Source organism: Ranitomeya imitator, chromosome 4 (assembly GCF_032444005.1).
Source record: "Ranitomeya imitator isolate aRanImi1 chromosome 4, aRanImi1.pri, whole genome shotgun sequence".
Taxonomy (NCBI): Eukaryota; Metazoa; Chordata; class Amphibia; order Anura; family Dendrobatidae; genus Ranitomeya; species Ranitomeya imitator.
Genome location: NC_091285.1, coordinates 103,097,640 through 103,121,961, shown reverse-complemented (window position 1 = coordinate 103,121,961; position 24,322 = coordinate 103,097,640). Strand labels below are relative to the sequence as shown.

General features: G+C 45.4%; 1 protein-coding gene across 2 annotated transcripts in view; it reads left to right on the top strand.

Moving 5' to 3' along the window:
- Window positions 1-24,322, top strand: part of SLC4A9 (solute carrier family 4 member 9) — an 859,184-nt gene that overhangs the window by 198,236 nt on the left and 636,626 nt on the right. For both annotated transcript variants that reach the window (XM_069763883.1, XM_069763884.1), the window contains exon 4: window positions 2,134-2,195. In XM_069763883.1, the coding sequence (XP_069619984.1) occupies window positions 2,134-2,195 (62 nt within the window). The remainder of the gene's footprint in view (window positions 1-2,133; window positions 2,196-24,322) is intronic.

Genomic DNA, 24,322 nt, shown 5'->3' with positions numbered 1-24,322 from the left:
AGAGGCAATTTGCATACAAAAATATAGGGGAACCCACTGCATTTTTTTCTGCAATAATTTATTTATAAATCAGGCGACGGCTGATGAATACTCCGATCAGCTGCCACCTGCTTTCACGGTTATTAGCAGCAGCAAATGTAGGCTGATGGGAGCAGTAGTCCCATCAGCCGACAACACTGACCAGAGGTAAACTTTTTACCTCTGATCACTAGTGTTGAGCGATACTTTCCGATACCCAGAAGTATCAGTATCTGATTGGATCGTCCGATATCCCAAAAATATCGGATATCGCCAATACCGATACCCGATAGCAATGCAAGTCAATGGGACACAAATATCGGAATGTAAATAAGCCCTTTCTGTCCTTAAACATCCTGTTCCGGAGGGGGGAAGAGTATGGGCGGTGCGTGGGCAGACACTGTGAGTGTCTGTGTGTGCGAGCGGGGTCTGTGCGGGCCTGCCAGGGATGTGTACCTGCCTGCCGGGGCTCTGTGCGGACCTACCGGGGCTCTCTGGGGTCTGTGCGGTGGGCGGGGTGTCTCAGTGCGGCGGGCGCGGTCTCTGTGCGGCGGGCGGGGTGTCTTTGCGGCATGCAGGGTGTCTGTGCGGCGTGCGGGGTGTGACTGTGGCGTGCGGGGTGTCTCTGTGCGGGGTCTCTGTGGCGTGCAGGGTGTCTCTGTGCGAGGTCTCTGCAGCTTGCGGGGTGTCTCTGTGTGGGGTCTCTGCAGCGTACGGGGTGTCTCTGTGCGGGGTCTCTGCGGCGTTCAGGGTGTCTCATTGCGGGCATCATCCAATGGGACTACAAGTCCCATCGGACGATGCCTGCTACACTGACAGTGATTGACACATTAGCCAATGATGGGACAGTAGTAGTCTCATCATCCGGCTAATGTGTTGAATGAAAAAAAAAAAGAAATACTCCATACATACTCCATACAGTACATTCAAACATTACATACATGACATACATATAAACATACAGTACATTAAACATAGAGTTCATACTCACCATTACTTGTCATTTTGATCCCAAAAGCCAGTGTCATCTGTAAAAAAGATGAAAAAAACAAACAACCAATATACTCCCTGTCCGCAGAAATCCACGAGTGTCCCACGACGATCTCCTGTGGAGAACGGCAGCAACAACTGTTGCGACCGCTTTCCAGGGGCCCCAGAAACACAATGACGGGAGGAAAGGATTCCTCCGCCGCTGTAAAAAATAGTCCCTAGCCTCACTTATGGCATTGCTGGGTAAGAAATTTTCCCACGCAGCAATAGCCATAAAGTGAGACTTTGAACTATAGTAACCTCAGTGATGCACTGCAGGAGCCATTGTCTCCTGTCCTGTCAGTGTGTCACTGAGGGTCCTATAGAGCAGTGACATCACCCAATGTCACTGTTCTATAGGGGAGATCATCGTGGGACACTCGTTATTAATTGGACTATGGCGGACAGGTCGTATACGGTTTATTATTTTACTTTTTTTGCAGGCGCTGAAGTATGGTAAGTATGGTTAAATGAAGAATATTAAAATACTTTTTTCCGAATGTGTACATGAGACCCACACACAGAGACCCCGCACGCTGCATAGAGCCCCGGCACACACGCAGAGAGCCCCACGGTCACACACAGACACCGCCCGCACACACTCGCAGTCTCCACCCACACTTCATTATACTGCATAATTGCACTACAGGAACTTCCGATCCCGATTTACGATATCGCCAAAATATCGGAACTCGGTATTGGAATTCCGATACAGCAAATATCGGCCGATACCCGATATTTGCAGTATCGGAATGCTCACTACTGATCACAGGTGCAGGGTCACGCTGTCATTTGAAACTGTTTGCATGACAGCGCGACAAACACCCGGTGTTTGGGGGCCGAACCCAAACAGTAACTTGGACTTCCTGTCCAAATCCGCGTTCAGGGTACGTACCCAAACAGGAGGTTTGCCCATCTCTACTAATGACCTTTTTTGGGGTGGGACATTGGGAAGGGTATAGATGGAGGATGTCACTTGAATTTTTGTCTCAGGCAGCAGAAAAGTTGGAGTCTGCATTGGTATGTGTCTATATACATACATTCTTCTGTTCTGCCGTTTGTGTGAATACATATTTTATATTGCAGGTAAGAAGACTTCTCCAAAAAACTCACTTCTGGAACCACCTGAAATGCCTTCAAGTGAGCAGGTAAAAAACTAAACATTTTGAGTAGCTGGTAGTAGTATACTGTCATACTGTACTTTAAAAAATGTCTACGCTACTTAAAGGGGTTGTCCCATGAAGAATACCCCATTTCAAATTCTGACAAAAATCAGCTTTAGCTGGAGTTGCTAAGAGCCTGACTTGTGACTGGAGATTATGCTCCTTTCTGAAAAAATAAACTCCTATAAAAAATTGGCAAAAATCATGTCAAATCCAAGTTAAAAAACAATATTTAGATTGTAAGCACTGATGGGGACAGTGATGATATTGTCAGTAAAGCGCTGCGGAATATGATAGCGATATATCAGCAAACCATAATAAATAATAGTCTTGAAACTTTTTATCATGTTATATTTTTATGGACTTCCAATCATTTAGATGTCCTCAACAACCCGAGAGATGCTACAATTTTATGTGACTCAGTTTTAACCTCTTGTCAATTTGTGCATTAAGAAAATATATATTTTTTATCTGTATTTGACTTGCATCTGCAATTGGCTGATCTAGACAGCAAGCTCTCAGCACCTCAAGCTGCAGCTGATTTTATGAAGCATTTGGATGGGGTTATTTGTAGGTATTTATGATTTGTTTTTCTAAGGGGTAATGTTTCTCCTTGTGGAGAGTAACAAGCAAGGCTTGGCATATCAGAATGGGGAGACTTAAATGTCATGCATGCTCCTCTGGGAAATTAAATATGCGAATTGTCGCTTCAGAAAGAAACAGGACTTGCATTCTAGTGCCACCTATTGGAAGTAGCAATCCTAAAAGTCAATATCGACCCTTTAAAGAGAACCTGTCATTAGGATTTTGCTAAGTAAACTACAGAGTCTGTCAGGTTGGCGCTGTTAGGCTGGAGTCACACTCAGCGTATGAAAATACGGTCCATATATTACGGCCGTAATACGCTGAAAGGTCCCCAAAATAGTGGTCCGTAGCTCCTCCGTAGGCAGGGTGTGTCAGCGATTTTTGCGCATGGCATCCTCCGTATGTAATCCGTATGGCATCCGTACTGCGTGTTTTTATCGCAGGCTTGCAAAACCGACACACGGCTATACAAGGGATCCATGTGTAAAAATTTAAAAAAAAACATATGTACTGTCTATATACAGTGGGGCAAAAAAGTATTTAGTCAGTCAGCAATAGTGCAAGTTCCACCACTTAAAAAGATGAGAGGCGTCTGTAATTTACATCATAGGTAGACCTCAACTATGGGAGACAAACTGAGAAAAAAAAATCCAGAAAATCACATTGTCTGTTTTTTTAACATTTTATTTGCATATTATGGTGGAAAATAAGTATTTGGTCAGAAACAAAATTTCATCTCAATACTTTGTAATATATCCTTTGTTGGCAATGACAGAGGTCAAACGTTTTCTGTAAGTCTTCACAAGGTTGCCACACACTGTTGTTGGTATGTTGGCCCATTCCTCCATGCAGATCTCCTCTAGAGCAGTGATGTTTTTGGCTTTTCGCTTGGCAACACGGACTTTCAACTCCCTCCAAAGGTTTTCTATAGGGTTGAGATCTGGAGACTGGCTAGGCCACTCCAGGACCTTGAAATGCTTCTTACGAAGCCACTCCTTCGTTGCCCTGGCGGTGTGCTTTGGATCATTGTCATGTTGAAAGACCCAGCCACGTTTCATCTTCAATGCCCTTGCTGATGGAAGGAGGTTTGCACTCAAAATCTCACGATACATGGCCCCATTCATTCTTTCATGTACCCGGATCAGTCGTCCTGGCCCCTTTGCAGAGAAACAGCCCCAAAGCATGATGTTTCCACCACCATGCTTTACAGTAGGTATGGTGTTTGATGGATGCAACTCAGTATTCTTTTTCCTCCAAACACGACAAGTTGTGTTTCTACCAAACAGTTCCAGTTTGGTTTCATCAGACCATAGGACATTCTCCCAAAACTCCTCTGGATCATCCAAATGCTCTCTAGCAAACTTCAGACGGGCCCGGACATGTACTGGCTTAAGCAGTGGGACACGTCTGGCACTGCAGGATCTGAGTCCATGGTGGCGTAGTGTGTTACTTATGGTAGGCCTTGTTACATTGGTCCCAGCTCTCTGCAGTTCATTCACTAGGTCCCCCCGCGTGGTTCTGGGATTTTTGCTCACCGTTCTTGTGATCATTCTGACCCCACGGGGTGGGATTTTGCGTGGAGCCCCAGATCGAGGGAGATTATCAGTGGTCTTGTATGTCTTCCATTTTCTAATTATTGCTCCCACTGTTGATTTCTTCACTCCAAGCTGGTTGGCTATTGCAGATTCAGTCTTCCCAGCCTGGTGCAGGGCTACAATTTTGTTTCTGGTGTCCTTTGACAGCTCTTTGGTCTTCACCATAGTGGAGTTTGGAGTCAGACTGTTTGAGGGTGTGCACAGGTGTCTTTTTATACTGATAACAAGTTTAAACAGGTGCCATTACTACAGGTAATGAGTGGAGGAAAGAGGAGACTCTTAAAGAAGAAGTTACAGGTCTGTGAGAGCCAGAAATCTTGATTGTTTGCTTCTGACCAAATACTTATTTTCCACCATAATATGCAAATAAAATGTTAAAAAAACAGACAATGTGATTTTCTGGATTTTTTTTTCTCAGTTTGTCTCCCATAGTTGAGGTCTACCTATGATGTAAATTACAGACGCCTCTCATCTTTTTAAGTGGTGGAACTTGCACTATTGCTGACTGACTAAATACTTTTTTGCCCCACTGTGTATATATATATATATATATATATATATATATATATATGTCAGTAGACACATATATGTATATATATTATTACTTCATACAGCGCTAGATAGCTTTAAAGCCGGTAATTCAATTGCCGGCTTTTGCTATCTCCTTCCTAAACCCGACATGAGACATGGTTTACATACAGTAAACCATCTCATATTCCCATTTTTTGGCATATTCCACACTACTAATGTTAGTAGTGTGTATATGCAAAATTTGGCCATTCTAGCTATTAAATTAAAGGGTTAAATGGCGGAAAAAATTGGCGTGGGCTCCCGCACAATTTTCTCCGCCAGAGTAGTAAAGCCAGTGACTGAGGGCAGATATTAATAGCCTGGAGAGGGTCCATGGTTATTGCCCCCCCATTGCTAAAAACATCTGCCCCCAGCCACCCCAGAAAAGGCACATCTGGAAGATGCGCCTATTCTGGCACTTGGCCACTCTCTTCCCATTCCCGTGTAGCGGTGGGATATGGGGTAATGAAGGGTTAATGCCACCTTGCTATTGTAAGGTGACATTAAGCCAAATTAATAATGGAGAGGCGTCAATTATGACACCTATCCATTATTAATCCAATACTAGTAAAGGGTTAAAAAAACACAAACACATTATTAAAATTTATTTTAATGAAAAAATCACAAAGGTTGTTGTAATATTTTATTCTACGCTCAATCCACTCACTGAAGACCCTCGATCTGTAACTAAAAAAAATAATAAACCAACAATATCCATACCTTCTGAAGATCTGTAACGTCCAACGATGTAAATCCATCTGAAGGGGTTAAAATATTTTGCAGCCACGAGCTCCGCTAATGCAGCTGCTCCTGGCTGCAAAACCCCGGGGAATGAAGGTAAAGTAGGTCAATGACCTATATTTACCTTCATTTGCAGTGAGGCGCCCTCTGCTGGTTGTCCCTAGATCGTGGGAACTTTCCTAGAAAGCTCCCAGGCTCGAGTTCATATGAGGACAACCAGCAGTGGGCGCCCTCTTATGAACTCGAGCCTCTAGGCAGATAGGAGCAGGGGCATAGATAATAAAAAAGGCCGTTTGTTTGGTGAGTTTTACGGATGTATTTTCTGCGCTCTTACGTCCGTAAAACTCGCTAGTGTGAGGCCGGCCTTACACTGATATTTGAGGAAGCCATTATGGCGAAACGGTGCTGTCAGGGTCACTGATGGACATTCAGGACAGGACGCATATTTATGTGAGTAAAATAGGATTTCAGTTGTTATAGTTAAATCTACATCTGTGGATGTTTCTGCACTAGGCACTTTCACTGTAACATCAGTAGTTATGTATACAGATGGACATATCGCCCTGGGAGTTGTAAAGCCTTAATAGGCTTAACGTATATTAAGCGTATATTTTTCTGGAGTGTATGCACAGAAAAAATGTTTTTCTTAATTAATTACAATATACAACACTATTACTGAAAATCGCTTTTGTCCTCAGGATAAGGTTATTTAGTAGTATGCCCTGCTTGTATAGGCTACTTTGTGAGTCATAATTCAGGTCACAATATCTACAGTGTAAAAGCGTAAGGGTCGTGCAGTTTTTGCAGCTTCATTCATTTTATATTTTCCTGTTCTGTTTGCCATCAGTAATTTTATGAATTTCTTTGTCTTGTTTTAAAAATCAGTGTTTAATAAAACTATATTTTTTGAATGTAGTATATATGCCTATGCCTCTTTTTCACCTACAATTTGTGTGGTGTATGTGTATTGGAATTGTTTTTGGAGGTGGTTAGTCCACTATTGGATCTTGTTTATGCATAGATAGATTATTATTTTTTTTTTATTATTATACATTTTTATAGCGCCATTTATTCCATGGCGCTTTACATGTGAATACGGGGCAAATATAGACAAATACATTAAACATGAGCAGATAACAAGGCACACGAGTACATAAGGAGGGAGGACCCTGCCCGCGAGGGCTCACAGTCTGCAGGGGGTGGGTGAGGATACACTAGGAGAGGGAAGAGCTGGCTGTGTGGCTGTTCAGTAGGTTGAGGATCACTGCAGGCTGTAGGCTTGTCGGAAGAGATGAGTCTTCAGGTTCTTTTTGAAGGTTTCTATGGTAGGCGCGAGTCTGATGTGTTGGGGTAGAGAGTTCCAGAGTATGGGGGAAGCACGGGAGAAGTCTTGGATGCGGTTATGGGAAGAAGAGATGAGAGGGGAGTAGAGAAGGAGGTCTTGGGAGGATCGGAGGTCGCGTGTAGGTAGGTACCGGGAGACCATGTCACAGATGTATGGAGGAGACAGGTTGTGGATGGCTTTGTATGTCAGTGTGAGGGTTTTGAACTGGAGTCTCTGGGCGATAGGAAGCCAGTGAAGGGCTTGACACAGGGGAGAGGCTGGGGAATAGCGGGGGGACAGGTGTATTAGTCGGGCAGCAGAGTGTAGGATGGATTGGAGTGGTGCCAGAGTGCTAGAGGGGAGTCCAGAGAGTAGGAGGTTGCAGTAGTCGAGGCGGGAGATGATAAGGGCATGCACTAGCGTTTTTGCAGTGTTGCGGTCAAGGAAAGCACGGATCCGGGAAATATTTTTGAGTTTGAGACGACAGGAGGAGGCAAGGGCTTGGATATGTGGCTTGAAAGAGAGGGCAGAGTCGAGGATCACCCCGAGACACCGGGCGTGTGGGACTGGGGATAGTGAGCAGCCATTGACATTGATGGATAGATGTGGTGGAGGGGTAGAGTGAGATGGGGGAAAGATGATGAATTCTGTTTTGTCCATGTTCAGTTGTAGAAAGCGAGCAGAAAAGAAGGCTGAAATGGCAGACAGACAGTGCGGGATTTTGGTAAGCAAGGAGGAGAGGTCCGGTCCGGAGAGGTAGATCTGCGTGTCGTCAGCGTAGAGATGGTACTGCATACCGTGGGATTCTATGAGCTGTCCCAGGCCGAAACTGTAGATGGAGAAGAGTAGGGGTCCTAGAACAGAGCCTTGAGGAACACCGACTGACAAGGGGCGAAGTGAGGAGGTGGTGTGGGGGAGGGAGACACTGAATGTTCGGTCTGTCAGATATGACGAGATCCAGGAAAGGGCCAAGTCTGTGATGCCAAGGGATGAGAGGATTTGTAGCAAAAGGGAGTGGTCAACAGTGTCAAAGGCAGAAGACAAGTCCAGGAGAAGGAGGACAGAGTAGTGTCGCTTGCTCCTGGCAGTTAGTAGGTCATTGGTGACTTTAGTTAGGGCAGTTTCAGTTGAGTGATGGGAACGGAAGCCTGATTGTAACCGATCAAAGAGGGAGCAGGAGGAGAAGTGGGAGGACAGTTCAAGATGGACGTGTTGCTCCAGCAATTTGGAGGCATAAGGGAGAAGAGATATCGGGCGATAGCTAGACACAGAGGATGGGTCGAGGGAGGGCTTTTTGAGGATGGGTGTGATCTTGGCATGCTTGAAGGATGAGGGAAAGACACCTGTTGTGAGTGAGAGGTTGAAGAGGTGCGTTAGGGTTGGGATGAAGACCGTGGAAAGGTTAGGGATGAGGTGGGATGGGAGCGGGTCAAGCGTGCAGGTGGTGAGGTGTGATCTTGACAGGAGGGTGGAGAGTTGATCTTCTGTCATGGTGGAGAAGCTGGTTTTGGAGGAGCAGGGTTGAGCAGCTAAGAGGGGCAGTGGGCGCTGTGGGCCAAAGCTTTCTCTGATCGTATCGATCTTCTGTTTAAAGAAAGAGGCGAAGTCATCAGCAGAAATGAGGGGGGAGGGAGGAGGTGCGGGGGGACGGAGTAGAGAATTGAAAGTGTTGAAAAGCTGTTTAGGGTTGTGGGACAGGGAGGATATGAGGGATGAGAAGTAAGTTTGTTTTGCGGCAGTGAGCGCAGACTTGAAGCTGGCGAGGGACTGCTTGTATGCAGTGAAGTGGTCGGCAGAGTGGGATCGCTTCCATCTCCGCTCGGCAATCCTGGAAGCCCGTCTCAATTCTTTGGTCAGGCTGGTCAGCCAGGGCTGCCTGTTAATTGTACGAGTTTTACTATGCATGAGTGGGGCGGCCGAATCGAGTGTTGTTGTTATTGTGGTGTTATAAAAAGTGGCAGCGGCATCTGTGTCATGAAGGGAAGCTATGTCTGTGAGAGGGAGAAGGGACTCAGAGAGTGATTGTAAGTTGAGATGTTTGAGATTTCTGCTAGGGTGAGTGAGTTTGTGGAGTGGGGGTTGCACACTAGGAGAGGAGAGGGACGAGAATGTCAGTAGGTCGTGGTCAGACAGGGGGAGGGGTGTGTTAGTGAGATTAGTAAGGGAGCAGAGGCGGGTGAAGATGAGGTCCAGCGTGTGGCCATCTTTGTGAGTGGCCTCAGAGGACCATTGAGTGAGGCCAAAGGAAGCAGTCAGTGATAAAAGTTTGGAGGTAGCTGAGGTGAAAGTGTCAATGGGGACATTGAAATCACCCATGATGATAGTGGGGATGTCCACAGAGAGGAAATGAAGTAGCCAGGTGGTGAAGTGGTCGAGAAAGGTGGAGATGGCTAGTTCTGGGGGGCGGTAGATGCCAGCCAGCTGGAGGTTGGAGGGGGAATAGATGCGGACAGAGTGCACCTCAAACGAGGGAAGAGTAGTGGAGGGTGGTAGCGGGATTGGAGTGAAGGAGCAGGTGTCGGACAGGAGCAAGCCAACTCCTCCACCGCGTTTGTTGCTGGGGCGAGGGGTGTGAGAGAGGTGGAATCCGCCATAGGAGAGCGCAGCTGGAGAGGCTGAGTCAGAGGGGGTGAGCCAGGTTTCAGTGAGGCCGAGGAAGGAGAGTTTGTTGGTGATGAAGAGGTCGTGGATAAATGTCAGTTTGTTGCAGATGGAGCGTGCGTTCCATAGTGCTCCAAGTAGGGGGAGCTGGGGAGTGGGGGCTGGATGAATGGGTATGAGGTTGTCGTGGTTGGAAAAACGTGCGGAGGATCGTGGCAGGGGGTTAGAAATGAGTGTGGGGATGAATTGGGGAGGGCCGGGATTTGGGGATATGTCACCAGCAATGAGGAGTAACAGACAGATCATTAGAAGGTGGGAGCAGGATAGGACATGATGCGGCCGTGTGTGTCTGGAGAAAAAGGATTGTATGTGGAGGAACAGTTCTGAGGAGAAGGTGAGATGGCTGGGGAGTATGGAGGAAGAAATGACTAGTTCCTTACTAGGTGGAGTGATTGCAGGAGATTGTAAGAAGGAAAGTAGTATTGGAGTAAAAGAGAAAAGAAACCGAAACATTGTAGTGGTTGGTATTCTGTTACCTTCCAGTCAATTCCAGTCCAATTCAGTCTAATTCAAAATCATAATTAAAAAGATGTAATTTAAAAGATGATTTGCAGCAGACTGAGTCTATAGCAGACTCCTGCATGTGAATATATCCCCAGTTAAGGGCAATCAGGTGTGAATGAGGGGGTGGCTGGGTATGGGAGACCAGATGTAGAGAGTTAAGCAAAGGTCATAAAGTGAGGGAGGGGTAAGACTGACCACTCAAAGAGATGCCAGGATCACACAATGAGATACATGAAAACAGGTCATGGAAAACAAACTGATAGGTAAGAAAGCATACTAAAAGAATTATATGTGCTGCACCAAGACACTCAGATCCAGGGGAAGCATAGAAGAGCCAGTGCAATATACAGAGACATTCAGAAACCAGGGAGAGCTGGGTAAAGTCAGTGCATACCATGGAAAATCAATGCAGTATACAGAGACATTCAGAAGCCAGGGAGAGCTGGTAGATATATAGATAGATAATGGATTCATAGATGGATAGATGGAGAGGATTGATAGATCCATATAACCTAGCGAATATCTAACTATATATCTACCAATCAATGTACCTATCAAGCTGTTCATTATCTTTTATCTACTTACATATTTGCCATCTCTTAACCCCTTTACCCCCCAAGAGTGGTTTACATGTTAATGATCAGGCTAATTTTTACAATTCAGAACGCTTCAACGTGTCCCTGTGATTCTGACAATGTTTTCTAGCAACATTTCATACTTCATGATAGTGGTAAAATGTATTTGATATTAAATGCGTTTATTTGTGAAAAAAATGGAAATTTGGCAAAAATTTTGAAAATTTCACAATTTTCAAAATTTGAATTTTCATGCCCTTAAATCACACAGATATTACACACAAAATACTTAATAAGTAACATTTCCCAGTTGTCTACTTTACATTAGCACAATTTTGAACCAACATTTTTTTTGTTAGGGTGTTATAAGGGTTAAAAGTTGACTAGTGATTTCTCATTTTTACAACACCTTTGTTTTTAGGGACCACATCATATTTGAAGTCACTTTGAGGGGTCTATATGATAGAAAATACCCAAAAGTGACACCATTCTAAAAACTGCACCCCTCAAGGTGCTCAAAACCACATTTGAGAAGTTTATTAACCCTTCAGGTGCTTCACAGGAATTTTTGGAATGTTTAAAAAAAAAAAAATTAACAATTAACTTTTTTTCACAAAAAATTTATTTCAGATCCAATTTGTTTTATTTTACCAAGGGTAACAGGAGAAATTGGACACCAAAAGTTGTTGTACAATTTGTCCTGAGTACCATGATTCCCCATATATGCTGGTAGACCACTGTATGGGCGCATGGAGTAAATCGGAAGGGAAGGAGCGCCGTTTGACTTTTCAATGCAAAATTGGCTGGAATTGAGATCGTACACCATGTCGCGTTTGCAGAGCTCTTGATGTGCCTAAACAGTGGAAACCCCCCACAAGTGACACCATTTTGGAAAGTAGACCCCCTAAGGAATTTATCTAGATGTGTGGTGAGCACTTTGAACCCCCAAGTGCTTCACAGAAGTTTATAATGTAGAGCCGTAAAAATAAAAACTCATATTTTTTTCACAAAAATGATCTTTTTGCCTCCAATTTTTTTATTTTCCCAAGGGTAACATGAGAAATTAGACCCCAAAAGTTGTACAATTTGTCCTGAGTACGCTGATACCCCATGTGTGAGGGCGCATGGCAGAGCTCGGAAAGGAAGGAGCGCCGTTTGATTTTTCAATGCAAAATTGGCTGGAATTGAGATCAGACGAGTGTCACGTTTGGAGAGCCCCTGATGTGCCTAAACAGTGGAAACCCCCCAATTCTAACTCCAACCCTAACCCCAACACACCCTTAACCGCCAACAGAAATATATGTACGACGCCACAATCGCGCAGCCTCACGCTGAGCAACACAGTGATCTGTAGCAATGCCCAAGATTGAGTCGTTTAACCCCTCTGATGCCACTGCGACAGTGACATCGAGGAGATCCCACACAGGGAGGGGGCTCCCTGAGTGCTCCTATCAGATCAACATGATGCGATTGCATTGTTCTGATGGTCTCCATGGAGAAACCCAGCCCCTAGATGGCTGCAGAGTTCTTCAGTGTCCTGAAGGGAAGGTGGCTTGTGAGTTCCTGCTGAGAGCAGGTACTGACATATCTTCTTCCATGCCTGTCAGACTCTGATCTGATGCTCTGCAGTGCAGAATCATTGCAGAGCATCAGATCAGTGATCTGATACTGTATAGTGATGTCCCATCCTGGGACAATATAAAAACAATTAAGTGCAAAATATTATTTAAAAAATGCCGAAATAAAGAAAAAAAAAGTACACATATTTGATATCTCTGCATCCATAACGACCTGCTCTATAAAACTGTCCCACTATTTAACTCTTTCAGTGAACACCATAAAAAATAAAAAACGAGGCAAAAAACAATGCTTTCTCATCATTCTGCTGAACAAAAAGTGCAATAAAACGAGATTAAAAAGACGAATGTAAATTAAAATTATACCCCTGAAAAAATCATCTTGTCCCGCAAACAACAAGCCTCCTTACAGCTCTAGTAGCAGAAAAATAAAAAAGTTATAGCTTTCAAAATAAAGCGACGCAAAAAGAATTGTTTTTTCTGCAAAATAGATTTATTGTTTAAAAGCGCCAAAACATAAAAAATATAAATTAAGTATTGCTGTAGTCGTACGGACCCGAAGAATAAAGCTGCCTTATCAATTTTACCACACGTGGAACGACATTAAAAATAAATAAATTCCTGAATTACTGTTTTTTCTTCATTCTGCCTCACAAAAGCCAGAATAGAAAGCGATCAAAAATGTCATGTGCCCAAATATGGTACCAATAAAAATGTCAACTTGTCCAGCAAAAAAACAAGTCATCACATGACTCTGTGGGCCAAAAAATGGAAAAATTAAAGATCTCAAAATATGGCGATGCAAAAACTAGTTTTTGCAATAAAAGGTGTATTTTAGTGTGTGACAGCAGCCCAAAATAAAAACCCGATATAAATCTGGTATCGCTGTAATAGCACCTACCCGAAGAATAAAGTCACCTAATCACTTATACTACACAAGGAACGGTGCTAAAAAATAAATACAACCAGTTCTTCACCTGCTGTTGATTTGTTCATTCTGCCTCCCAAAGATTGCAGTAAGGTTCGATGCATGTTATCTTGCGCTGAGCGCTTACACTGGGGTTTCCATGAAAATCTCTCTAGATGTAAGATTCTTTATAATGAGGTAGATGGAGGCACTTTGGACCCCATAGCACCTTTGATCCTGCAGCCCAGTTTTGTGCACTTTTGAAAAGAAGGACACTGCTCAACTGAGGCCAGACAGAGTCTAGAGTAACTCTGCTGCCTCATTATAGTGAATGGATCCCTTGGGGTTTCATCTGAATCACGTCACTCAGAGATTTAGATGGAATAACCAGAGTAGAGCGCCGAATAAATGTAATCCTAAATGTCATGTAAAAAGTTCCCAACAAAAGTTTCAAAAAAAAAAAAAGCAAATCCCCACTCAGGTCTGTCATCTGTTAGCAGAAATATATGGGGCTTTCATTTTCTTGTAGTACAAAGGCTCTGGAAAAGCATGTATGCTCCTCACTCCCCAAAATAAATTCAGCAAATCCTGTGCTCCCAAATCCAAATGCCCACATTTAGCGTCCACATGTTTGGCATTACTGTAGCGATGATAGCCTGCCTAACTTACAGGTGCATGTCTCCAGAAGCATGAGCTAGGCACCACATTGTACTGGGCATTATAACGTACTGGGCACTATAACTTAATGAACACTACAATGGCAGTTTGCAATTTTCACTCAGCAACATCCACTGTGTTAGGGCTAGCTGAACGCACCAAATAATAAAGAAATTGATACGAAGTGCGTTTGCAGCCCGGGGTCCACCGTGCAGAAATGGTACCTGCTGCTATGTAATGGCGGATGGACACTTAGCTTACACGTGGGATATGTCCAGAAAAAAGAGAAAAACACATCCGCACTGCTGCCAATCGTTAGATTCAAATATCTCCAACCCCTTCAAGCTGATATTAGCCGTAATGCTGTAACCCGATAAATCCCTTAGGTGCTGCTCCCAAAATACAAGTTCATGAAACAGTCAATAGAAAGAAAGTGGAGCGCATTCACCAGAATATAAACGTCATTCCTTTATTCGGACATACAAAAATCCAGCAGGGAGAAAAGTGGAAACAAACGGACGACGGCCGTTTCGTGCAACTGGCACTTCAACGGGTCCTGACATTAGCAGGAAACAAGGAGGGTTCTTTTACCTGTGCAGTTCTCATAACTCCTCCCAGTACCATAACGTCATAGCGGGTGAAATACCCCTTTTTTTTCAGAATAACAGTAAACATTAATGACACATACATTTAAAAACAATGCAAATAAACACCGCTATAAACTGGAACTTCAAATTACTATACTTTTTGCTCACAGGAATACTGACATGTCCAACTTTTCATTGAGACCGAGAGGTCCCAATGCGCCTGCGTGCATTATCCATCCCGCCTCTCTTTGCAACAGGAGACGGTGCAAATCTCCCCCCTGCTTTGGTAGGGAGACTTTTTCTAATCCGGCAAAGCGCAAACCTTGGACATTACTGTCGTGCTGTTCTCTTACACGATTTATCAATCTGGGGATACCCTTGCCAGTACGAACGGAGGTAAGATTTTCCCTCACTCTTATGAAGAGGGGCCGAATTGTCTTACCGATATAAAACTAACCACATGGGCAGAAAATTACATACGCTATATGTGTCGTTCTGCAAGAGATAAAGTCGTGTACTGTGTGGTGGATTGGGCTAATTTTAATCTTATTGCCTGTAAGATGGTATGCACAAAAATTACAGTGGCCACACTTAAAATTCCCTTTAGGGACACTATCATTTAGCCAATTCTCATGATTGGATGTGACGCGGTTACGCACCAGACAATCTCTGATATTTTTGCTCCTACAGCACACAACTAAAGGGCCTTTTTCAACCATATCCCACAAATCGCTATCCTGTCCTAAAATCTGCCAATTTTTTCTGATGGCTGACCTTATTTGGGTATCCATGGGACCAAACTTAAACGAAAATACAAATCTTTTGTCCTCCTTTTTTTGTTTTGAGGGGCATATTGCAAACCTCTGTTTCCACTGCCCTTTTCAAGGCATTGTCCAAAATGGATTGGGGATAACCTCGCTTTTTAAATCTACCATAAATTTTGTCAGATTGTTTTTTAAAGCCCACATTTCCACTGTTGATTCTCTTAACCCTCAGGATTTGGCTGTAAAATTGGGCTTGTTTTGTGTAAACCGGGTGTGTGCGCTACTGAAATGGAGAAGAGAATAAGATGCGGATTTTTTTCGGTAAACCTCTGTGACGATGTCCTTATCCTGTATTCTTAATCTAACATCTAGAAAAGTTAGTTCTTTACCTCCGAATTCGGAAGTGAACTTCATGTTCATGGTGTTGGATGTCCCCAGGTGCTCCACAAATCGCGTGAAAGCCTCCTGGTGTCCGTCCCACACGGGGGGACGCTAGGGCCATGCACTAGTGTCAATTTATGTATGAGCTCAGTGCCATTGTGGTCATGTTTGTATGCAGTCAGGGACCCGGCTGAAATAAGCCCCTAGAATGCTGGCACCTCTGGTGAGGCGTTTCATGTGAGTAGATTCGCTGCTGGCGTATAGCCATTAGAATTCCAGCTCCACCGGAGAGGAGCTGCTTGTTTGCATTTGATTGCATGACCACTAACTGCTCTACTGTGTTCCTCTGTGAACTAAACAGGGCACAGCGCTCTCTTTGCTAACAGACTCTGTGAAGTAACAGAGTTTGTTTATAGTACTATATTGTACCGCCATATCTAGCAGCAGGTTCTTTCCTGCACGGTGGATCCCGGGTTGTGAACGCACCTACTACTACTAATAAATATATATATTCAGTGCGTTTCGCCAACCCTAACAGTACACTAACGCCAGGATCTGACTAGGTTATGGCGGATGAACAGCGATTGCAGGGGTGCATCCAGTTGCTGGATTGCAGGTTGGTGTCTCGAGAGTGCAACCTCGGCGGTGGATGTTACCGCAATAGCTGTTCAGGCTGCTAGCGTGGCTGCAGCAGCTTTACCCACTGCCACCTCTGTTCCGACCTTAGCTCACCTCCAACTGCCGGAAAAATACACTGGTGACAGTAAATCCTGTAGGGGTTTTGTGAGCCAGTGTGGTATACATCTCGAGCTCCTGGCTTCACGTTTTCCCACAGAGCGGGCTAAGGTGGGATTCATAATCTCTCTCCTGTCGGACAGAGCTTTGGAGTGGGCTACGCCCCTGTGGGAATGCAATGATCATGTGGTGCAGAGTGTTCCTTGGTTTCTGGGCACTCTGAAACAGGTCTTTTTGGGACCCCAAGTCACCCATGATACGGCGCTCCAACTACTGGCATTGACTCGGTTCGTCCGTGGTCAGCCATTTTGCCGTCCACTTCCAGACATTAGCTTCTGAGCTGGAGTGGTTGGATAAAACCCTCATCCCGGTATTTTGGATGGGGCTGGCTGACCATGTGACGGACGCTTTGGACACTAGGGAGATTCCCGCCACACTGGAGGAGCTCATAGCTATATCAACTCGCATCGACCTTCATTTTCACGAGCGAGGGCTGGAGCGAGCCCAGTGTAGGCAGAGGTTTTGGCTGGCTCCCACCTTCTCCAGACCTTTGGAATCTCCGGTCCAGGCGTCTGAGTCACATGAGGCCATGGAGGTGTCAAGAGCGGGATCCAAGTCCCGTTCCGCTCATGCACTTAAGGTTTGTCATGTTTGCCGGCAGTCAGGACACCTTGCCTCCAGGTGTCCTCAGCGGTCGGGGAAACATCAGCTTCTAGTGGCAGTTGAAGGAGGTACATTAGACATGGCGATGTTTACCTCTAAGTTGTCCTTCAAGGGGACAATTACCATAGGCCCATCCACTCTTATGGCAGAGCTTTGCATGGACTCTGGGGCGGAGGGTAATTTTATGTCATCCGCTTTCGCCCAGCGACACGCAATACCCCTGGTGATGCTCGCCAAACCAGTTACCGTTCGAGTGGTAAATGGGTCGACACTACCCTCACAGATTACACACCAAACCATTCCTTTCACTCTTTCTATGTCTCCATCTCATCAGGAGATTATCTCTCTATTGGTCATTCCTGAGGGAATTGATGAGGTCCTGTTGGGGATACCATGGCTACGCTAACATTTTCCTCATATAGAGTGGTCCTCAGGGAGAATTTTGGGATGGAGTAAATCCTGTGAGGGTAGATGTCAGAGGGAGTGTGTTCAGGTTGCTACAACCGAGGTACCCACAGATCTTTCCTCTCTCCCCAAGCACTATTGGTCCTATGCAGACGTGTTCTCCAAAAGGGCAGAGGAGACCCTTCCGCCCCACCGCCCCTATGACTGTCCTATTGACCTCTTGCCTGGTGCAGAGCCTCCCCGGGGTCGAGTCTATCCGCTATCTCTCCCGGAGACAGAGGCAATGTCTCAGTACATCCAAGAGAATCTGGGAAGAGGATTCATTAGGAAGTCAGTGTCACCTGCTGGGGCTGGGTTCTTCTTCGTGCAGAAGAAGAGTGGTGAACTACGTCCATGCATAGACTACAGGGGTCTTAACTAAAATCACCGTTAAGAACAAGTACCCACTACGCCTGATATTTGAGCTCTTTGATAGGCTACGGGGAGCAAGGGTATTTACTAAATTAGATCTGCGGGGTGCTTACAACCTGATTTGCATCCGTGAGGGGGATGAATGGAAGACGGCTGTCATGCCGTTACCGGTGATAAAGGGGCAGAACGGCGTACTGGGACCCGCACCTGTCCCTGCCACTATAAAGGGGCCCTGGCTTTCCCTTATCTCAGGGGTACCTATAATGGTTAGGAGGCCTGAGCCGCGAGCATATCCCTGTCTCCTGTGCAGGCCCTATCAGTTGCCCCCTCTCCCCCCTAGGGAGGAGGACTGCACCAGTATATAAATAAGACAAGTAAACAGGGTATGCAGACAAGGTAACTAAAATCTTAAACTCACCAAATGCTCACACAGCCACAGAGGAAACACAGAGAAGGGAAGAGGGGGAAAAAACTAGGAAGGAAAACAGGTTTAACATGCAACCAAAACAGCAGACAACAATCTCTGTAGATAAACCTCCAAGCTCCAAACACCACGCTCCTTCTCACTTCAAGCCAGGCAGCAGAACTGATCACTGACAACAGTTGTAGTCAAAGCTGAGTCTATATAGGAGAGGAGATTACCAAAACCAATTCAGCTGAGAGACCAAGCTCTCAGCAAGTTCAGCAACAAGGTTTAACTCCTGCCCTGCTGGCACAAGACAGCCAGGTCAGAATTAAGGAGAAGAGCTTCTGTTCACCGTGTGTGAATGAGGCCCAGAGCGCTGCGGTTCTCTGGAACCTATCTGTCGCGGTAGCCCCATGACAACGGCTTTTAACACCAGGATTGGGAACTATGAATATCTGGTAACATAGTAACATAGTTAGTAAGGCCGAAAAAAGACATTTGTCCATCCAGTTCAGCCTATATTCCATCATAATAAATCCCCAGATCTACGTCCTTCTACAGAACCTAATAATTGTATGATACAATATTGTTCTGCTCCAGGAAGACATCCAGGCCTCTCTTGAACCCCTCGACTGAGTTTGCCATCACCACCTCCTCAGGCAAGCAATTCCAGATTCTCACTGCCCTAACAGTAAAGAATCCTCTTCTATGTTGGTTGAAAAACCTTCTCTCCTCCAGACGCAAAGAATGCCCCCTTTGTGCCCGTCACCTTCCTTGGTATAAACAGATCCTCAGCGAGATATTTGTATTGTCCCCTTATATACTTATACATGGTTATTAGATCGCCCCTCAGTCGTCTTTTTTCTAGACTAAATAATCCTAATTTCGCTAATCTATCTGGGTATTGTAGTTCTCCCATCCCCTTTATTAATTTTGTTGCCCTCCTTTGTACTCTCTCTAGTTCCATTATATCCTTCATGAGCACCGGTGCCCAAAACTGGACACAGTACTCCATGTGCGGTCTAACTAGGGATTTGTACAGAGGCAGTATAATGCTCTCATCATGTGTATCCAGACCTCTTTTAATGCACCCCATGATCCTGTTTGCCTTGGCAGCTGCTGCCTGGCACTAGCTGCTCCAGGTAAGTTTATCATTAACTAGGATCCCCAAGTCCTTCTCCCTGTCAGATTTACCCAGTGGTTTCCCATTCAGTGTGTAATGGTGATATTGATTCCTTCTTCCCATGTGTATAACCTTACATTTATCATTGTTAAACCTCATCTGCCACCTTTCAGCCCAAGTTTCCAACTTATCCATCTGTAGCAGAATACTATCTTCTCTTGTATTAACTGCTTTACATAGTTTTGTATCATCTGCAAATATCGATATTTTACTGTGTAAACCTTCTACCAGATCATTAATGAATATGTTGAAGAGAACAGGTCCCAATACTGACCCCTGCGGTACCCCACTGGTCACAGCGACCCAGTTAGAGACTATACCATTTATAACCCTCTGCTTTCTATCACTAAGCCAGTTACTAACCCATTTACACACATTTTCCCCCAGACCAAGCATTCTCATTTTGTGTACCAACCTCTTGTGCGGCACGGTATCAAACGCTTTGGAAAAATCGAGATATACCACGTCCAATGACTCACCGTGGTCCAGCCTATAGCTTACCTCTTCATAAAAACTGATTAGATTGGTTTGACAGGAGCGATTTCTCATAAACCCATGCTGATATGGAGTTAAACAGTTATTCTCATTGAGATAATCCAGAATAACATCCCTCAGAAACCCTTCAAATATTTTACCAACAATAGAGGTTAGACTTACTGGCCTATAATTTCCAGGTTCACTTTTAGAGCCCTTTTTGAATATTGGCACCACATTTGCTATGCGCCAGTCCTGCGGAACAGATCCTGTCGCTATAGAGTCCCTAAAAATAAGAAATAATGGTTTATCTATTACATTACTTAGTTCCCTTAGTACTCGTGGGTGTATGCCATCCGGACCCGGAGATTTATCTATTTTAATCTTATTTAGCCGATTTCGCACCTCTTCTTGGGTTAGATTGGTGACCCTTAATATAGGGTTTTCATTGTTTCTTGGGATTTCACCTAGCATTTCATTTTCCACCGTGAATACCGTGGAGAAGAAGGTGTTTAATACAGTATGTTAGCTTTTTCCTCGTCATCTACAACCATTCTTTCCTCACTATTTTTTAAGGGGCCTACATTTTCAGTTTTTATTCTTTTACTATTGATATAGTTGAAGAACAGTTTGGGATTAGTTTTACTCTCCTTAGCAATGTGCTTCTCTGTTTCCTTTTTGGCAGCTTTAATTAGTTTTTTAGATAAAGTATTTTTCTCCCTATAGTTTTTTAGAGCTTCAATGGTGCCATCCTGCTTTAGTAGTGCAAATGCTTTCTTTTTACTGTTAATTGCCTATCTTACTTCTTTGTTTAGCCACATTGGGTTTTTCCTATTTCTAGTCCTTTTATTCCCACAAGGTATAAACCGCTTACACTGTCTATTTAGGATGTTCTTAAACATTTCCCATTTATTATCTGTATTCTTATTTCTGAGGATATTGTCCCAGTCTACCAGATTAAGGGCATCTCTAAGCTGGTCAAACTTTGCCTTCCTAAAGTTCAGTGTTTTTGTGACTCCCTGACAAGTCCCCCTAGTGAAAGACAGGTGAAACTGTACAATATTGTGGTCGCTATTTCCTAGATGCCCAACCACCTGCAGATTTGTTATTCTGTCAGGTCTATTAGATAGTATTAGGTCTAAAAGTGCTGCTCCTCTGGTTGGATTCTGCACCAATTGTGAAAGATAATTTTTCTTGGTTATTAGCAGAAACCTGTTGCCTTTATGGGTTTCACAGGTTTCTGTTTCCCAGTTAATATCCGGGTAGTTAAAGTCCCCCATAACCTGGACCTTATTATGGGTTGCAGCTTCATCTATCTGCTTTAGAAGTAGACTTTCCATGGTGATGCCCTTCGGGCTCTGAAATGCCCCAGCCGTTTTCCAAGACTTTGTGAATGACATCTTTCGGGATATGCTCACCACCTTGGTCGTAGTCTATCTGGATAATATTCTCATCTACTCTCCAGATATTGACTCCCATTGGAGAGATGTTCGCAAAGTCTTCGACCTCTTACGGGCAAACTCCCTCTACGCCAAGTTGGAGAAGTGTGTCTTTGAGCAGGGGTCCTTGCCTTTCCTTGGTTATGTCATCTCTGCCCAGGGGTTGGCTATGGATCCTGTCAAGCTACAGGCTGTGATGGACTGGCAGGAACCCCATTCTCTTAAAGCGGTGCAGCGCTTTATGGGGTTCATTAATTACTATCGCCAGTTCATTTCACACTTCTCAACTTTGGTAGCTCCCTTGGTTGCCCTCACCAAGAAGGGAGCAAATCCCAAGTTGTGGTCAGAGGAGGTCTCCAAGGTCTTTCTCTCAATTAAGTCACACTTCGCTAGTGCTCCCATCCTACATCGTCCCGATGTAGCCATTTATCATGGAGGTGGATGCCTCATCCGTTGGTGCTGGAGCAGTCCTTTTCCAAAAGGATGCTCAAGGTCAGAAGCATCCCTGCTTCTTCTTCTCCAAGACCTTCACACCGGCGGAGAGGAATTATTCCATCGGGGACAGGGAGTTGCTAGCCATGAAGTTGGCTTTCGCAGAGTGGAGACACCTCTTGGAGGGAGTTCGCTTTCCCTTCCCAGTGTTCACTGACCACAAGAACTTGGTGTACCTACAGACGGCCCAGCGGCTAAATTCTCATCAGGCTAGATGGTCCCTGTTCTTCTCCCGGTTTCATTTCACTCTCCATTTTCTCTCCGGGGAGAAGAACACTCGTGCTGACACTTTCTCCCGCTCCGTAGTTGACATCTGAGGAGGAGCCTCGGCTTATTGTCCGTTCTGAGAGCCTGAGAACTGTGGCTCCGGTTTCGCTAGAGTCCGTGCCCCCGGGCACGACTTTTGTACCAGCAAATTTGCAACCGGAGGTTCTCTCTTGGGCTCACTCGTCCAGGGTGGGTGGACGTTTTGGGACGAAGAGGACATCTGAGCTTTTGGCGAGGATGTACTGGTGGCCGCATATGGCTCGTGACGTCGGGGACTATATTAGGGCATGTGTCTCCTGCGCCAAGAATCGGTCTCCTCGGCAATGGCCTGCTGGGCTACTTTACCCCCTGCCAGTGGCAGACAGGCCCTGGGAGATGGTCGGGATGGACTTCGTGGTGGGCTTACCCAAGTCTCGTAACTGCTTCATTATCTGGGTAGTCACCGATCATTTCTCTAAGATGGTGCACTTGGTGCCGCTTCCGCGGTTACCTACTGCACGGGCCTTGGCGGCGTTGTTCGTAAAACATATTTTCCATTTGTATGGAATGCCTGATAAAATTGTCAGCAACCGTGGTCCCCAGTTCGCGTCTTGGTTTTGGAGAGAACTCTGTCGTTTACTCAGCATAGAGCTAAATCTCTCCTCTGCATATCATACCGAGACAAATGGGTTGGTAGAGAGGGCCAACCAGACTGTGGTGACATACCTGAGACATTTTGTCTCTGCTAGGAAAATGACTGGGCATCTTTGCTACCTTGTGCAGAATTTGCCTTGAACCATGCCGTAGCCGATTCCACTGGGCAGACTCCTTTTCTCCTTAATTACAGCCAGCATCCGCGTGTCCCTGTGCTCATGCCCATGTCATCCACTGATTCTAGGGTGGCAGACTGGACGGTGGAGGCACGTAACATTTGGGACCACACACAGGATGCCATTCGGGCCTCTAAGAGGAGAATGAGGATTTCTGCTGATGCACACCGGCGCCCCGCTCCGACATTTGCTTCTGGCGACAGTGTGGCTCTCCGCCCGTAACATCAGGCTGCGAGTTGAGTCCACTAAGTTTGCGTCTTGCTACATTGGTCCTTTCAAGGTTCTGGAACAGGTCAACCCTGTGGTCTACCATTTGGCTATTCCTCCGTGCCTTGGTATCACCGATACTTTTCACGTTTCTCTCTTAAAGCCCGTTCATTTGTCCCGGTTTTCCGAGTCATCTGCCCGGACATCGGGTTCATCCACGGATGAGTTTGAGGTGAATGCTATCGTGGGGTGCAAGGTGGTACGTGGCAAAAAATATTATCTGGTGGACTGGAAGGGTCACGGTCCAGAGGATAGAACCTGGGAACCTGTAGAGCACATTCGGGCCCTAGGGGAGGGTGATGTTAGGGGTCGAGCTCCCACCTCTGCACAGAGGGAATCTCGGGCCATCTCCGCTGCGGTCTCCCATTCTTATTCTGCCGCAGTGGAGCCTGCTCAGCGGAGACGTCGCTCCCAGCGTCTTGCTCAGTCTCACTCTCTGCAAAGGGTTGCTGCTGCTGATTTTCTGGCGTCTGCCATTGAAGCCAGTGCTGGGCAGCGGCGAGCAGATGCTTTTGGGACGAAGTCCTGCTTTTCCCCTTCTGAGCATGCCCAGGGCAAGATCTCTCATTGGAGATCGAGGGTCACATGCTCAGATACTGCAGCAATTCCCATTGGTCCTTCAGGGAGGTCCTGAAGGTGCTCAACTTCTGTGGCAGCTTCACATTGGTCCTTCTGGGAAGGTTGTGTACATGCTGCAGCTATAAAAGGTTCCCATGCACGGCCATGCGCTAGTGTCAATTTATGTATGAGCTCAGTGCCATTGTGGTCGTGTTTGTATGCAGTCAGGGACCTGGCTGAAATAAGCCCCTAGAATGCTGGCACCTCCGACGTGGAGTTTCAGGTGAGTGGATTCAGGGCTGGCGTATAGCCATTAGAATTCCAGCTCCACCGGAGAGGAGCTGCGTGTTTGCATTTGACTGCATGACCACTAACTGCTCTACTAAGTAGCTGTGTTCCTCTGTGAACTAAACAGGGCACAGCGTTCTCTTTGCTAACAGACTCTGTGAAGTAACAGAGTTTGTTTATAGTACTATATTGTACCGCCATATCTAGCAGCAGGTTCTTTCCTGCACGGTGGATCCCGGGTTGCGAACACACCTACTACTACTAATAAATGTATATATTCGGTGCGT